At 34.7% G+C, this 18175-nt stretch overlaps 1 protein-coding gene across 1 annotated transcript in view; it reads left to right on the top strand.

Annotated features, from left to right (window-relative positions):
* The window catches only part of MYOF (myoferlin), a 75276-nt gene extending 57349 nt beyond the window's left edge, over positions 1–17927 (top strand). The window contains exons 37-55 of the mRNA XM_075154715.1: positions 219–380; positions 1190–1355; positions 1973–2049; positions 5827–5838; positions 7078–7176; positions 7809–7934; positions 8694–8849; positions 8963–9054; positions 10406–10576; positions 11126–11274; positions 11498–11637; positions 12625–12713; positions 12799–12894; positions 13520–13661; positions 13978–14077; positions 14988–15181; positions 16184–16293; positions 16639–16786; positions 17250–17927. Coding sequence (XP_075010816.1) covers positions 219–380; positions 1190–1355; positions 1973–2049; positions 5827–5838; positions 7078–7176; positions 7809–7934; positions 8694–8849; positions 8963–9054; positions 10406–10576; positions 11126–11274; positions 11498–11637; positions 12625–12713; positions 12799–12894; positions 13520–13661; positions 13978–14077; positions 14988–15181; positions 16184–16293; positions 16639–16786; positions 17250–17285 — 2265 coding nt within the window. The 3' untranslated portion in view covers positions 17286–17927. The remainder of the gene's footprint in view (positions 1–218; positions 381–1189; positions 1356–1972; positions 2050–5826; positions 5839–7077; positions 7177–7808; positions 7935–8693; positions 8850–8962; positions 9055–10405; positions 10577–11125; positions 11275–11497; positions 11638–12624; positions 12714–12798; positions 12895–13519; positions 13662–13977; positions 14078–14987; positions 15182–16183; positions 16294–16638; positions 16787–17249) is intronic.
* The last annotated feature ends 248 nt before the right edge of the window (positions 17928–18175 follow it).

Genomic DNA, 18175 nt, shown 5'->3' on the forward strand with positions numbered 1-18175 from the left:
TCAAGAAAAAAAAAGTTTCATAGTGAGAAATATGGGGGATTTTTTTCTTTGTTTTTGAGTTTCATTTTTTCCATTAACTTTTCCATTAACTTGAAATATTTTGCCAGTCACATTTTATTATTGAAAAGACTTAATTTCTTCTTTCCTACTTTTTGAGTATCGTATTAAACATATTGATATCTCTCCCACTTTTGCTGATATTGGATTTTATTTTACAGATTCTGGCTTGGGGGTTGCGGAATATGAAAAATTACCAACTGGCACCTGTTACGTCTCCGAGTCTCATTGTGGAATGTGGGGGTGAAATGGTAGAATCTGTGGTGATCAAAAACCTCAAAAAGACACCAAATTTTCCATCTTCTGTTCTCTTCATGAAAGTTGTAAGTTGCAAAAAACTATATACCAGCTATCTATAGCAAAAACAGTTATCCCGTACTTTTAAAGGTCAAGGATTTGTTATGCAAGAATCATAGAATTATTTAGGTTGGAAAAGACCTTCAAAGATCATTGAGTCCAACCGTAAACCTAACACTGCCAGTCCACCACTAAACCATGTCCCTAAGTGCCACGTCTTTTAAATACCTCCAGGGATGGGCACTCCACCGCTTCCGTGGGCAGCCTGTTCCAATGCTTGACAACCATTTTGGTGAAGAAATTTTTGCTAATGTCCAATCTAAACCTCCCCTGGCACAACTTGAGGCCATTTCCTCTCGTTCTATTGCTTGTTACCTGGGAAAATGAACAGAAAAACTTGCAAATCCTTTTTTGACTTAACATAAGCAATTTACTGAGCCTAAAAATTCTAATAAAGGTCATGTAAACATGTCTGTACAGTCATTGATAAATTATACAATTTTATATGCACAATCCAGTGCAATATATATATATATATATATTTGAAAAGGCATCAATTTACCTGTAGATGTATGGCTACTTTCCTACTGCTAGGATGGGAGCTGTGCAGTGCAAGAGTCAAGAAAATTCAAGATTTGAGGCAATTAAAATTATTCTTACTGACTTCTATTGAATCATAATATAAGGTTAGAAATTTTCATTCACCATACAGCCATAGAACATAGTAGTTCAATATTAAATAAATGAAGTAACAGCTCTAATTCAGGGGGGAAGTCTTTATTCTTCGTTTTCCTTCTGTTTGCATTATAAACAAAATCTAACCTTTCATTTTTAGCTTTTGCCAAAAGAGGAGTTATACAGTCCATCTCTTGTTATTAAAGTAATAGACCACAGACCATTTGGACGGAAGCCCATCGTGGGACAGTGTACTATTAATTTACTGGAAAGCTTTCGCTGTGACCCCTACACTACTAAAGAAGACATTGCACCGCAACTGAAAGGTAGACAGCTGGAAAATGAAAAGTTCCACTTTCTTATGAGATGCTAGAATAACCTATCTTCAGTGTTTACTCTGCATACTGTACTGATGAATAGCCATCTCATGTTGTGTACTTATTTGGAGATAATGTGATCTGAAAGAAAAAAAAATCTAACTCAGAGTATTAATTAGTGCAATATTCTGTGGAGCATAAGAGGACAGAGTGCAAAGGCAAGTCCACACTCAGACTTAGTGTACTGGTTCCCTGAAGTTCCTCTTTAGTATCAACTTGGAATTTAACTACCTGCACATTACCCCTGCACTAAGTACCAAAGTAATGATCCAGTATTCCAGCAAGAATGCTCTGAATACAATGCTGACATTTTCCGCTATACTTTTTCTAAGTTCTACTCTTTTTTTAATTCTATATATTTGAGAAATGTTTGCATATCCTGGACAAAAATATATTGTGTATTTTTAGCAAAAAATGGCAACTAATTGCTTTCTTTAGAGGATCAAACTTACAGCCAATGAATTATTTTACATCTTCCATAACTGTTTGGATTTCAAATCTGATGAAGATGTTTAGTAGATACTTCTCCTACACTGTATTGCCTTAATAAAATCTTTGGCTTACAGTTAGTCTACTCTCTGCTGCACCTCGCCAGGATACGGTAATTGAAATGGAAGACACACAGCCACTGCTAGCAGCTCAGGTAATCTTTGAAATTTGATGCTTGACTTTCTTCTTCAGATCTGTGATTTCTGAGAAACTACCTAGACAGCAAAACTGTCAGAAACATATGCAACCTTCTGGAAAGCCAATGGAATAAAGTTACTTTGTGACAGGAAAGCAAAGGAAACATGTTAATCATTTTAACCTCTGTCTTTGTATAGTAAACATCAAACTATAGCTTTTTTGCGTGGTAAAGTTAGCTACCCAGTAGGTTAAGAATGAATTCACTTGTTCAATAGCTACTGAAAGCATATGATAGAACATTACCCGGTTGTCCACCATTGATGGTTAGAGCAGCCTGATCTTACACAGACTGAGCGGTTCTAAATAAAGGAGCTAGAAGTAGGTGTATGCTTTGGTGGGTACAGAATCAAAGCCATGGTAACACAGACCTTATTTTTTTTATCACAGTCGTGGCTTTGCCTCTCTCACCATGAAGTCATCCAAAACTGATACCACTGAAACAATTTTTTCTGCACTAACACTTATTTTCTTCCTTTTCTGTTGTGCCTTGTGAATCTCTCTACTACTCTGATTCTTTCAGGACCACCACAATACAATTTTACTTTCCAGGTAAAAAATAATTCAGCTTGCAGAATTTTACTCTTGAGTTGAAACATGAATGAAGACAAATTCCAGACAGTACATTTTCAAGGAAAAATTTTCAATTATTTTAGGACTGTAAAATGTTCTAGAAGGTGTTTTCGTAAATTTCTGATGGCCTGTTATTTTAAAGGAAGCACAAAAGTTATGCCCTTTAATATAGTCATTTTTAGGCTCTTAATCCACAACTTTGATTTTTCAAAAATGCAGAATTTTTTATTTTGTCACAGAGGTCCCAAAGTAAATACTACTGAATTTAAACTTTCGAACTCTCACTGCTATTTGAGTATATTATTGATTGCATTGTTCTTTCTTCATTTCTTCTTCTGTATCCTAATGTCATGATATTCAGACTCTAATTTAAGTATCTCATAGACTATGTTCTTGTATTTACTTTCATCATGCATGTAAATTGTCCTTAATATTTAATTTAGAACAGTCTCTAACTTTTATCTGAATTAGACTTTCTGTTCTAATATAAATGCTTTATAGCTGATACAGAGAATTTTTATTTCCTTTAAAAATTTTAAGAAGAGAGATTAAAAAAAATGAAGAAAACTTAGCACTTTGAACTCACTGGCAAAAGTGGTTGAATTTGTGATAGCTGAAATCAACTAAAGAGGGAAAATTTTAAGTGCTACATAAGGTGAAACATAATTTCTCCTAGAGTTTGACATCACCCGAGCCAAATATATTATAACACTAGATACAATGATAACATCCATATGAGAGAGGAAAGAATATTCAAAACAATTCAAATTGAACCAAGTACAACTGTGGAAAGTTGTAAGTGATATGCAGACAACACCCTGAGGACACAAAATGCCAAAATTTCATCAATTACATTCCAATTTCCAGTGTTTAAGCAGTATGACAACAGCACTCAGCAAAATGGCTTCTCCAACAACAGTGCATGTATGTATGTACCAAGCTAATTGCATGGAGATGACCAGAAGGGGGTCGCATGGGGGAAGAATGTTAATGTGATGTGGTCATGAGGCTGTACTTCTCTTGGCAATTATTCTGTAGAGAGATCTTGGAGGAGATGGTGCTCATAAGTCTAGTATGATTAGTTACAAGTATTAAGGTATCCTTCTTCTGAAAGTCTTACCACGTGCGTACAATATGTATGAACTATTACAAACTTTTTTTGTGTGTCAGCTTATTTGGAATCTATGTAATAAAAGCACCAAAATCAACAGGAATTATTTAACCATACTATTAATATTTAAACTTTGTTTCAAAGTCTACTTTCTGGAGAATAAAATAAATCTACAGTAAATAAAATTCTAACGCTAACTGTTCTAGGGATCCACTGTATCTCTTCATTTTTTGTTCCATAATTTCAAGATGTTCAAAAAGCTAATAGTTCAGTGTTAGTGTCTTGAAAACTTAATGTATAACAATCTACAGTGAAGTCACTGGGTACATTAAAAAATGGACAGTAACCATCACATGATCTTTACCATGTGAATATTTCACTCCAAAATCTCAAATTTATCATATGGCATTTTATTCTGTGTTTTGGCATTCTGTGAGCACATCCTGCTTACCAGTCTTAGTAACAGTAATATGCAAATATTGAAGACTCATAATTTGCTTTGGGGGTTTTTAAAGAAGGTCTTAAGGTTTCGATTTGTTTTTTTTCTTAACCTCTTCTTCCCAAAGCTACCAGTGCATTATTTGAAGAGACATTTGAAGGTATATCAAGGGGAAAAAAAAAACCAAACTCCCAAACCCTAATTTAAACTCTTCCAACATTATGCTTTGATGAAAGATTCAGAGTTCTACACAATATATGTTGTGAAAAGGCTTTAAATTGGGAGTTTAAATTATTATTGCATAATTATGCGAGCTTTCATGTTGTCAACATTACAAACCAGTGTTAAAACAAAGTCAAATTTAAATATGGCAAAGTATTCAAAATTACCTCATGAATTCTGCCTCTAAGTTTTGCAAATCACTAATGATATGGTTTCGGAGAACAAATCACTCCAATTGCCTTTAGAAAATTTGACAGACCCACGGAAATCTGAAAAAATTATGCTGTATTTCTCATTTGAATTTAGACAAGACTACTAAAATACAGTGGACCTGAGCGTCCCAGCAAGATAATTACTTACAGAGTAAAAGTGGGAGTAAATGAGTATGATATACCAGAGTGATGTCCTGACCTATTGATGCATTTGGCTTGCATTCATAAAGTGGTTTGCATATTTCTTCTGCTTTGCACAAAAATTTATGGATTACGCTTTTAAATTAAAACACAACACTAGCACAAATCACACTTGCTAATCATGGCTTCCAAATGGGCTGCATGCTACTTCCTTTTCATGGACTATTGAGTCATAATTACGGTATCTGTGATTTAGCAGGTGAAGCATTTTGGATTGTGCAGATTGTTACTACACTTATATGGATGCATCTGTAGACATGTATACTGGTTGTTACTGTACTTTATAATTCTTCACGTTTTTTTTCAGACTCCTGAAAATCCACAGCCTGTAAACAATTGGAAAACGATAGTAGAAGGAAAAGGGAAAAGGCTGTTGAGCATTAGCAAATTGTTTTATAAAGAAATAAATATTAAAAAAGGGCAAAAAAATCACTTGAATTTTATGTATGTGAAATTTGTTTGGAAAAGAATCTCTGGAATAGATTCAGTTTTGTAAGTGCTGTTAAAAACATTTTTCATCTGAAATAAATTAGATCCGGTGCTCCCTGCAACCACAGATGAAAGCAGGGAATGATGCTACTGTGGAAATCAATAAATAGAATCCAGAGTGTAACACTGCAATGATACAATAAGAAAACCAAGTTTTGCTTTGTTATGTGAAGAACAAAGCACAGGGTGATAATGTCTTACAGTGCTGAAAACTTGCTTTTTAAAGTATTTATATATATGCGCTCCAGTTTAACATCTAGGACATACTGACAGCAGCAGGAGAAAAAAAAAAAGTTAAACACATGGTGTCTGAATATTCTTCAGAAGTATTTATAAATTATTGATGTTAGTAGTAACTTACTTTACATACATACTATATATAAAACCCTGAACTTTTAAAGCCTATTTAACTGTATAAAATTCTACAAATCATATCCTTACCATTGTTTTTATTTTGCTCTTTTTTTATGAATTAATCCTCATGAGCAGCTTACAGAAAAGGTAATGTATACTACTTTTAAAAATCTACACATTGCTTTCTTGTAAATGAGATCTCCAACTGAAAATCAGTATACCAATACTGCCTCCTAAATTAGCATTTTAAGTGTGTAGATGAGAACAGTAATCTCTGAAAATGTTTGACATAAAACCTACAATCAACTTGTAAAATCGTAAATTTAGGAAAAATATGCAAGACTGAAATAATAACCCCTAGATATTAAAAAAAAAACCACCCTCACATTTAATGATCTGTATAACACTTTAAGACTCTCTTTAAATCCAAACAATCTTATAGATTTTCTCAAATTTACACAGTGAATGAATACTATTCATTCTATTCATACACAGTAAATGAATACTGTTCATTACCAATTGAAGTATGTTTTCAGGGGCAAATAATTATATTATGCAATCCCTATGGATAAATACAGAAAATAGCACTCTGTTGAACAAGGTGATTATCAGACTTAAAAAAAAAAAAATATATAAAAAAACCCATAAAAATACTGTCTTAATGGAATGTATAGATTGCTAGCATCTACGGTTTCATGAGGCTCATTGAAGTATTACTTTTAAGAGAGCAAGACTCACTGCTCCTTCTTTTCAACTGCATTTGGTAAACATCAAGGTAAATATCCCACTGCAAGATTCTGTCACGGTACAGACAATCTCCACTGGTTTTAATGGAATGATGTATGGTTAGAGCAGTTACAGGTCTGTAGCAGTGTTATTATATGGCAACAGTTTTGAAATAAATGGGAATGTTGAAAGCAAACTAGCACATTTATCCCTCAGGAAAAGGTTTTCAACATGTTCACTGTAGTTTTTACAGTCATACAATTCGTGTAAGGAACTGCTTAGGGACATGGCTTAGTGGGCATGGTGGTGTTGAGTTGATGGTTGGACTGGATGATCTTAGAGGTCTTTTCCAACCTTAATGATTCTATGATTCTAATGAATACCAGGTATGATGGTGTTTTTCCTTAACAGCTGAAACAATAACTGCACCAGCTAAGTGTACATTCACTTCCTCTGACTTAAGTAATCTTCCATCTTTTTAGCCTTAATATTTGCATTCTAATTCTTTCAGATGAACTTTTGATATTACTTAACTGATAGTAAATTTTAGAGTATACAATCTTTTAGTACGCTTAACTGTTCACTGTTTCGGCTGTACAGCATGATATAAAAGAGGCTTTATCTCCCAATAAAAGACTTCTTTATTTGGTTTTCTTTAAGGAGGAAGAAATTGTTGATTGGTGGAGCAAATTTTATGCTTCAGTAGGAGAACATGAAAAATGTGGACAGTATATTAAAAAAGGATACGACACGCTAAAGGTATTGCTCAGGATAAAATAAATTAACATATCTCAATGTTTATAGGCCCAAAACCTGGTCAGAGCTGTGCCCTTTATTTTTTTAAATGCTCTTCAAAATGCAACCATACATGATTTCTTGTAAAGGTCCATTACTAATTCATGTGGTGAAATGAAGGTTTTAAGAAGATATTTTTGCTTCTTTTCTAATTAACTACATTTATTAAGAGATCTAACCTTCAGTCAAATGGAATTCTATTCTTGACTTCTTTAGGTGCCAGGCAGATCCTAAATAAACATATACATTGAAAAAGTATGAACACAGAGGATCAGTACTTTTACTGTCTGTTGGTTAAAAGTTGAAGCCAGACCACTTTCATTTCTCATCTAATACACCTAATGAAGAAAGTAAAGATAAGCTTGTGAAATGCTATTTACTCTGTTTTTAACAAGGCCTAAATGAAGCTTGATAGCATGTTCTCCAAACATTGCATTTGCTTCCACTTCGATGTAAAAATAAAAATAGTTCCAAATATCTTCCTTAAGATATTCCACCAAACATACGATACACTTCGCAATGCCACAATGGTGGAGCTGATATGTATGATAATTTCTAAATTGCACGTTTTTCGTTTTCATTTTTCTTTTTTTAAGGTATATGACTGTGAATTGGAAAAAGTACCTGAATTTAATAGCTTAACAGACTTCTGTGATACATTTAAACTATACAGAGGCAAATCTGAGGACAGTGATGATCCGTCAGTGGTTGGCGAATTCAAGGTAAATTTCAAATAATGGGCAACAATCAAATGCTAGATACAGTCTTTTGTATGTAACTGGTTATCATTTGGATGTAACTGCAAGCATTTCAGTGTAAATACGGATGCATGCGTTAACAGGGGCAACAGATGCTCATAACTACTTAGGTACAGGCCCTTCTCTTTCAAACAACATACAGCTACACATTGCTCACACTAAATGTGATACATGTTAATTTAAAAGAAATATTATTCCTGCTAATGTGATCTTCCCTGGTACCTGTGGAACAGAACCTTCCCAGATAACCTCTTGAAGAGGGCTAAAGTTTCACCTGCAGCTGTTCTAAGCGAAGTACATTTTTAGAATGAATTTGGAAAAGGTATATTTTGTACTATTTCTGTGACTCTGTCTATGACTTTTAAAGATTAAAATAATGTTAACATTGTATGTAAAAAAAAAATCAAAAAACAAAAACAAACCACCACAAAACCAAAACCCAAACATTAAATGATGCTTTTGGAGAGGGAAACAAATATGAAGTATGTAAAAGAGCTGTATTGATTTAAATCGGCTAAGGATATAACCTTGCCTGTGTAGTAAGTCTTATCCAAAACCCACTAAAGTAAAACAAAAGACTTCTAAGTGACTGTGGATCAGGCTATAATTTTGCTATTCCTGTATAAAACAGAGTGTGTACATGTTGGATAAATAAGAAAAAACAAACCTAGCAGAGTGACTTTTCTACATTTATCTTGACTGAGTCTTTATGTTATTTTTTAGGGATCCTTTAAAATCTATGCGTTACCTGATGATCCCACTATTCCAGCTCCTCCTCGCCAGTTCCGTGAGCTACCAGACAGTGGGCCTCAGGAGTGTATTGTGCGAATTTATATTGTTCGAGCTTTGCAGCTTCAACCCCAGGATAATAATGGGCTGGTGAGACTTTTTGCTTTTGAAATGTCTGTGAGCTAACTCTGCTGTAGTATATTTTAAATAAAGTTAGTCTTGATAACTATTTCTTAACAATATTTTTTTCTTATTTTAAATAGTGTGATCCTTATATAAAAATATCTTTAAGTAAAAAAGTCATTGAAGACAGAGATAATTATGTGCCTAATACTCTCAACCCGATTTTTGGCAGGTAACAAACTTCTTTGTATTTTCAATTTATTGTATTTTAGAATGTTTTCCTATTTTTTAAGATAAACCATTATTTGAAGTATCCAATGCTCTATTCATAGTTATATACTGACAGTTAATTGTGAGTAAAGTTGCATAAGGCATTTCCCTTTGAAATCACTGGGCAACACAGGTGTTTGGCTGGTCTATAGATTTTCTGTATCACATGGGTCAAAGTCAAACAATGTATGTGTCTTAAAACCGCCCTGTGTTATGCATACAAGAAATAACAAAATATGCTTATAGAATATGGAAAAAGTTTTAACTCTGAAAACTACTTGGATGTCACAATGAGTAATCAGCTTAATATGTATTCCCAGTACACTGGTCTTTCCTTCAAAGGCTAATGATATTTTTTAAATATATTAATAGAAAAATACTAATTAGGAATGGAGAGGTTCCATCACCTTTATAATTACTAATGAAATTCTGGGTCTGGTTTGGTGTCCAAAGTTAGAGGAGGATTTTGATAAATTAGGAAGTTGGGAGGACTAGAAGGATTATAAAGAGTTTGGAAAGCATACTTTGCAATGACATGCTATAGGATTTCAATTATTCAGATTATGCAAAGAAATAGACAGCAAAGAAACTTGATCACAGGTACAAAGTACCATCAAAATTCCAAGTTTTTTCAGAATGATTCTGGAAGACAAAGTTAAAAAGTTAGACTAGAAATAAAACAAGCCAAAAAAAAGATGCAGAGAATAATTAATCATGGAATACTTTACCTCAAGGGTAATGGATTCAGCAGCAGTAGAAACCATGAGGCTACATATCTTGAAAGTAAATTCAGAGAATTAATTTGAGAAAACTCTACAGTCTGTTTTGTGTAAGACAGCTAGATGACAGAATAATCCCTTCTAGTCATAGAAGCTTAACATTTGGACCGTATTTTTTAAGGCTCCAACTGTGTTTGTATTGTGGTAAAAAAAAATTAAAAATTTCTAATCATACAGAAACTATGGATTGAACAACCATCTTTTTTCCAGAGTGGCTGGCAGAGCCACACTAGTTTCTTTCTCAGTCCCAATTCAAGCTGCTGCACAGAAAACATCTAAGTATTACATTGTGCAGAAAGGAAGGATATAATAACTATAGGAGTACAAACGGAATTATTAATAAGTGCTAATAGAAATTGGAGCACCAGTGGTAACTACTGCTGGATTTATCAGCATTGGAAGCATCCCTTTAATATCTTGTAAAGGCTATTGCTCAAAAATAAAGTAAAAAGTGGGTTTTTTAAGATTTTTTTTAAGGTTTAAAAAGTATTGCTCAAAAGAGCAATAGCGTTAACTGGACATTTTTATGTTTAGAATGTATGAACTCAGCTGCTTCTTGCCTCAAGAAAAGGATCTGAAAATTTCAGTCTATGACTATGACACATTGACTCGTGATGAAAAAGTGGGTGAAACCATAATTGATCTTGAGAACAGATTCCTTTCTCGTTATGGATCTCACTGTGGCATCCCACAGCAGTATTGCATGTAAGTCATTTTGTCTATTGTAAATTTTTATCTGTAAGATCTAAATTTTTATCCCGGTCTCTGTAAAAAAAATCTGGGCTTCCTTCATCTTAATTATATGGTTAAAAAACAATGTTATGGTTTCTCATGGGTGTTTGTTATTTTCACTCTATCACCTGAATTCCAAGTTAAGCTGCAACGTCTTCAGAAGAGCCTTGACTGAAAACCATGATGTCAAACATTTTAATATTCTCTCTACACGGTCATGTGTGTTATTTCTGTCCAGAGAACACACACTTAACAGAATTTTCTGACCTACTCATGGAAATAAATATGAAAGCATCTGTTAGCGTACATTATTTTGATATGTAAAGAAAAAAAGCACTCTGTCTTGGAAGGTAATTGAGCTAGTACAAAATTATGTCACTGTATCAAACTGAAGTGGCCTCAATCTAGGCAGTTACAGTGCTGTCCTTTCTGAATTAGTTTAATAATTACATTTTACATGAACGTGTAAATGCCCTGAATAATGAATAATTTTAGGATGTGTTTCTGTTGCTTTCCTAAAAGTTCAGGTGTGAATACCTGGCGTGACCAACTAAAACCAACCCAGTTATTGCAAAATGTAGCCAGGTTTAAAGGTTATGCTCCTCCTGTCCTCTCTGAGAATGGTAGAAAGATTAACTACGGGGGACGAGACTATAGTTTGGAAGAAGCTGGTGAGCTTGTTCACTTATTTTATATTTCTGTCTTAAATTCATATTGATACAAATATAAAACTTTTCAGTTATTTATGGCAAATTAGAAAAAAATCTGATTTTTTTTAATGTTGAGCACAGTTTTCTGCTCAATTTTAAATATCTGATTTTAAATTTTTTAAAAAGTTCAAATGCAAATTCTTGTTCATGAGACCCTGTTCTTTTTCTGTTTCTTTTATTTCAGAAGCTAACAAAATTTTGCATCAGCATCTTGGTCCAGGTGAAGAGCGGCTAGCCCTTCATATCCTCAGAACCCAGGGTTTGGTACCCGAACATGTGGAGACGAGGACCTTATATAGCACCTTCCAGCCCAACATCTCCCAGGTACTATGAACCGGTTTACTTCTGGTTTCTTGAATGCAGAAATGGAGCACTCCTGCATTTATGTCATGCTGTCAATAGAGTGGTATCACTCAGGGGGAAGAGGGCTACAAATTACTATTACTTGGCTGAGAAACTAGAGCAGGTTAGTCTAGAAACATAACAAAACGCAGTTATGTTTTGCCATTAAGACCCCCAAATGACACCTTAAGCACTGACAGAGTAGAAATTGGGAAAGATTTATTATTACTTTGTTAGTGAAATAAACTGGAATATGTATTTAATACCTCACCAACAAAAAAGGAGACAGCCTGGCTCAAGAGCTTCCTAGCTACATTCAACAAATGAGATCAAACTTGTCATTTCTCTACAAGGTCCAGAGGTGCTAGTTTAAACACGAAGTCTTATATTGGACCGCTCTGTTAGAGAGGAGCAAATGCTAACATTTGTTTTCTAGCATTTACTATTTCACCAGTGGTTGTTTTTTTAAGAAGTTGCTGCAGCGACCGGAAAACTTATCTGCAAAAATAAAGGGGATTGCATTTGAAATAGAGTATAAAATCTGCAGTGGTTGCCTTACTTCAGAGTCTAGTTAAGGAGACTGATCATCTACACTGGGTAGGCCACCAGCTGCAAACTATCAGCCACATGTAGGACGCTTTACTTAATACCACCTCTGAGAGAACAGAAACTTGGACCTACAGCAAGAGAACTATTTAGGCACCTCACTTGCACTGAATTCACTAGGAATTAACATCCCTACCGTCTTCTGAATTCTTGGCATTGTTGATCAGAAGCAGCTTATATAACGTGAGGGATTGGGCTTGCTCCTATCTGAAGTCTGTACAAGTTCTGACATTGGTAGCATGAGTGAGCTCTGCTCTGTGGCTAAAATTAGTACTAAGCATGTGAATAAGCAGTTCCATGGAATTACCATGACAAACCTGTATGCAACAAACAATCCCTCATCCATGTTCTCCACTGCTACAGGGAAAGCTCCAGATGTGGGTTGATGTTTTCCCCAAAAGCTTAGGACCTCCAGGCCCTCCCTTCAACATCACTCCCCGAAAAGCCAAGAAGTGAGTATCCGTATATACTACACACCATCTGGCAGCCCAGACAAAGGCAATTCAATTCTCTTTCCCCAAACATCTTCTCTCTTAGGTATATCTTGCGGGTGATTGTCTGGAACACCAAAGATGTCCTTCTGGATGAAAAGAGCATCACAGGGGAAGAAATGAGTGACATTTACGTGAAGGGGTAGGAGCACCCTGTCATGTAACACAAATGAATGATGTTCAGAGTGTCCTGGGAGTGCCTAGACCATAGGTTCCAGAGATGATTTGGTTCAGCCAAGTCAATGCACACTACAGCCTCTGAAACTGTGCTAACCTCAGAGAAGTACAGAAGTATTATGAGATAAAGCATGACCAGTTAACGTGCAGTGAAAGATCCCAGAAGTTCATCTCTTGAAATGGGAAGCAGCTGAAAAGATAGTGAGTTAGCTTTGGTGCTGCATAACGTGGATTCTTACTTTTTACGTTTCCTACACTTAATGTAAAAAATTCAATAGAAATCAGAGAAATATACTACTAGGCTATTGATCTAATTTCTCCTAAAAAACAAATGAAAAAACCCCACCAACAACTCACCACTGATACAGTGCTGGTCTTAGCAGATCTGAAATTCAGTTCAGATGTTCCTATTTACAATGCCAAATTTACAATGCCAAACGGAGAAAGGGTGTGAAAGACTCTCCAGCCCTCTGGGAGCAACTCTTATAGCTTTTTTGCAACCACTTAAAGAAAGTTGTACTGGTTACAGTACAAAAAAGCACCAGTGTAGTCCCACGGCAAACACCAGACACATCTCTTTCTATTTTCAGATGGATGCCTGGTAATGAAGAAAATAAGCAGAAAACCGATGTTCACTACCGATCATTGGATGGTGAAGGGAACTTTAACTGGAGATTTGTTTTTCCTTTTGACTATCTCCCAGCGGAGCAACTCTGTGTAGTTTCCAAAAAGGTAAGTATTTCTAAAGATTTCAATACTTAGAGTACAGATTGTAATTAGTCTGATAATTTTGTACCTACATATTGAAAGAGACACTTTGGCTCAGTTCTGCATTCTTTTCTCAAACTGCTATTGCGAACAGATGCAATTTTGCCTTTAAGCCAGAACAACACACTGGCAACAGCAGCAGTCTCCTCTTAGCAAGGGCAAGATTAGATCCTTTACACTTCCACCAACCCCAGAATTCACAAGTACTAACAGACCACGGCTTTGAATTTTCATAAGTAATTTTAAAAAGGTGCTTGGGTTTTGTTTTTTAAAATTTTAGGAACATTTTTGGAGTCTTGACAAGACAGAATTCAGAATCCCACCCAAACTGATCATTCAAATATGGGATAATGACAAGTTCTCCTTGGATGACTATCTGGGTAAGACTTCTAAGAAAAGAATTATTGTTGTCTCAAAGCAAGAAATAAAAATTAACAATTTTAAATTATCGCACGAGGATTGTGTTTACGAAGTGAGCCACTGAGCATGCAAATACACTCCTGCTTTCTCACACAGTACAGGGTTACTTGTGCTCATGAATGAATGAGTGAATATTCACTCAGTAAAGGCCAACTTGCAGATAAACCTAGTTTCCATTCAGGTAAGCCCTATCACAAAATGCATGAAATGATAATATGCATGAAAACTTACTTTGCTCCTTTTTTTAAGTAAAATTACTTAAAACAAGAGTACGTCAATTCTAAGCAAGAGTATTGACATAAGGCTGTAATTTAGGTTAAGCAATCTACTTCACAGCATTATTAATCCCTACTTTTTTGTAGAGATACTGCTCTGCAGAAGATTCTCTGCTCTGTATTAAGACAGCTCCAAAGTCTTTAGCTTACATGCAAATAATACAAGCCTCAAAAATCTGTAAACAAATAATTGATTTATAACCATCATTAAAGTTAGCTAAATCATGCATTTAAATATCAGAAATTACATTAGTATTACATTGCTGTATTTGGTTATCTTCTGTTTAGATGTGTGGGGAAAAAAAAAACCTCTATTAAAAATCAAGTGATCTTGCATTAAAGAAGGGGGAGGAGACCTTGCTAAGTCCAATTTATCAACACCAGCGCTTTCAACACCAGCAAGATGGGGCTTAAACACAGCCTGATGTGCCCCACTTCCTGCCTCACAACATCTTTAGACAAACAAGAATGTTATGTGGATGTTGATTGTTTTTCCTGTATAACGTGTTTAGAGATAGGAAAGGTTGATGTTGAACCATTATGCTGTATTGTTGGTTGTGTTATGCAGCGTTTATTTTTTTTATCCATTTCCTAGGCTTTGTGGAACTTGATTTACATAAAGCAATCATTCCGGCAAAAGTTCCAGAGAAGTGCAATATAGACATGATTCCAGAATACAAGGCAGACAGTTCTCAGAAGGCTCCCAGGACCGCCTCTCTCTTTGAACAGAAATCCATGAAAGGATGGTGGCCATGCTATGTTGAAAAGGATGGCTCCCGTATTTTAGCGGTATGATTATTACTTCTTTAAAAAGTACCTAAAATGTGCTTACCTTGCTTTTCAAGTTATAAAGAAAGACTGTAAAGAGTCCCCTGCTTAGCTGTTAGCTTTCAGTGCATAGACAGAGGAGGAGTAAATAGAACATTCCATGCCCAAGTTCAGGAATTTTGCTCCATCAACCATTTTTTGTTTTAAAGTATGAGTTTAATACTTACTTACATTTATTTATTTTGTTTTTAATTCTGTTTAATGTGAAGGACTCTGGCGCCAGGTTGAGTCATGTTATCTCGCCAAAGCAGCCAATAGAGTTATTGTGTGAATGAATTTATCACGTTTCTCCTAATCATTAAAGACTAAAGAAAAAAGGTCAAATCCAAAGCATTTTTGTACCAGCAAATATAATTTATATACTGAGAACGCAGACTAGCTTCATGATTATGAGGGCAATCAGAAGATCTAAAGCATTTTAACCTGTTATATGAAGAATATAAATGCGTATCACTTGCAGGAATATTAAGCCTTTCAAGTGTATCTGCTTCTTCTTTCCAATGTTTCTGCCTTTAAACTTTATTACTGGAATTTAATAAATGAGGAAAAATATTCAGAAACATCTATCAGCCACAGCAATATAAAAAATGAGATGCTTAGTCATTTGGAAAAGGTGCAGTCCTTGGCTTGAAAGAAGAGTTGTTTTTGTTTTGCTCTTGAAAGAAGAGAAGAACTGGTTTTGTTTTGCTAAATTGGAAAAAAACAATGGATAGCCTAAAACAGAACTACAAATGAATTAGCAAAACTATTTTATGTACTCTGATTTTTTTTTTCTATTTGTCATTCTCTGATACTATGTTGTGACACTCTCATAGTGCAGAAATAAGTGTATTTTGAGAAGGAAATGAAAAACGCAAGATGCACACAATGAGCTGATCCCAAACTCTGCTGTATAAGTACCAAATGAGTGCTATTAGTGCTGTTTCAGTAAGATGCTTGTCTCATGCCACATGTTTTCTGAAGGGTAAAGTTGAAATGACGTTGGAAGTTGTCAATGAAAAAGAAGCTGAGGAAAGGCCAGCTGGTAAAGGAAGAGATGAACCCAACATGAACCCCAAACTAGATCTACCAAAGTAAGATCTTTTTCCCTCACTAGCTTGAGAAATATATAATATCTAGCTACTATGATCTTGACAAAATCTGCATGCAGTAAAGGATCTATTAGACATCAATTATCCTTTGCAAAACTTTACTTATAAAAGCCAGTCTTGTTTCCTTCTGCAAGCATTAGGATAAAATGCAAGGTGGTTTCAGTATTAATGGCACACGTTTACCAAAACCGCTGTCTTACATTACAAAACTATCTATCTGTGTTTTCTTCAACCTCCAAACCAGAGTGTTTTAATGTGTTATACTCTCACGCTTAAGTATTCCCTGTTCTTATAGTATGAGTAATACTTGTTTCTTTCAAAATGCAGCCGACCAGATACTTCCTTCCTTTGGTTCACAAATCCCTGCAAGACAATGAAATTTATTGTGTGGCGCAGGTTTAAATGGCTCTTTATAGGCCTCATCATCTTGCTGATTTTACTCTTGTTTGTAGCAGTACTCCTCTATTCATTGCCGGTAAGAATTTTTAACTGTTACTGTTCCTCAGCTGTGGTATGAAGCTAGCTTATATGAGAGTCATCAACAGGATACACTCCTTACTCTGACAAGAGATTCTATCAACTCAGTTTTAGCAGGGAGATAGGGTTTATATCCTTATAGCTATAAACAGTTTCAACTGATTTTTATTGAGAAACAATTACAATTTATGTTAAAACTAACCTATTAACTAAAGATGGAGCAAATGAGTGCTGTGGAAGTGTTAATAACGTACACAATTAAAAATAGTTAACAGATGGTCTAGAGTCTGGATTTCAGTCTACTTTAATCTGAAATATCTTACTCATTTTTACTGGATTTTAACAGAAATTACCATACCCTGAATACATTTTAATATCTTAAATGTCTTTTACAAAACTACACTGAAGTATTTTGTGTACATCTTTTTACCTCTAGTGTTTCTTCCTTTCTCCCTCAACAGAACTATTTGTCAATGAAGATCGTGAAACCAATTTAAAGAAGAGTTTTTTACCTCATCTTTTTAAATAGTAATGAGGTTTCGCCTCAGGCTGTGGACCAAATTCAGCAAGGCTCTCCATGCTTTTTATCTGCTAGTATTTGGAACTGTAAAATAGATAAGTACGAATTTAACCAAGGTTAGCCAAGGTTCAAGGGGTCATGACAGGTGTTTTTAAAAAACAAAGGATAAACCCCCTCATGTTTCATGTACATTTTTTTACTTCAGTAGTATCTACGCATGGTAAAGTTCTGACTTCCTTGCTTTTAAACTAGATTTTTCATAAAAACCACTCAGGAGGCTGCCTGCTATTGCTATCTCTATTTTTTAATGGATACTTCCTTTTAAGAATTCCTTTCTATTGGGCAAGCTTTGAAACTTTGCATTTTAACTTAATGAAAAACAAGCACTACATATAATTATGTATACCAAAGAAACCTCATAGTGCAGTCAAAGAAGGGTCAGACATTGTTTCTAGAAAAGTTTTCAGCATGATGCTGCTTCAAATTCTTAGTTCCTGCACTGTAGACTTGACTGCTATATAAGTATCTTTACAACAACTGCACACGCATAGAAATAAATAATATACTGTTTGCTTAGTATAATTTACAAATGTTTAAATAAACTTATCCGCAAGTAAAATGCAAGTTTCCCGTTTTCTTTATCTATGGCAAAACTACAATGCATTAGGTATTTTATAGTGTCTATCAGAGGATGTAATGACACAAATCTGGAGTTTAAGGTATTTTACTGTTATCTTTACAGTGAAGAATAAGGAAATACTGCCGCACAAAGTTCTAATCAATTTCTTCATTTATTAGGAAATTAAGAAAGAAATTAAATTTGTTGAATAGTTTCACTATACTACTTATATTTAAAGATGATCTTGA

This window comes from Calonectris borealis, chromosome 7, assembly GCF_964195595.1.
Source record: "Calonectris borealis chromosome 7, bCalBor7.hap1.2, whole genome shotgun sequence".
Taxonomy (NCBI): Eukaryota; Metazoa; Chordata; class Aves; order Procellariiformes; family Procellariidae; genus Calonectris; species Calonectris borealis.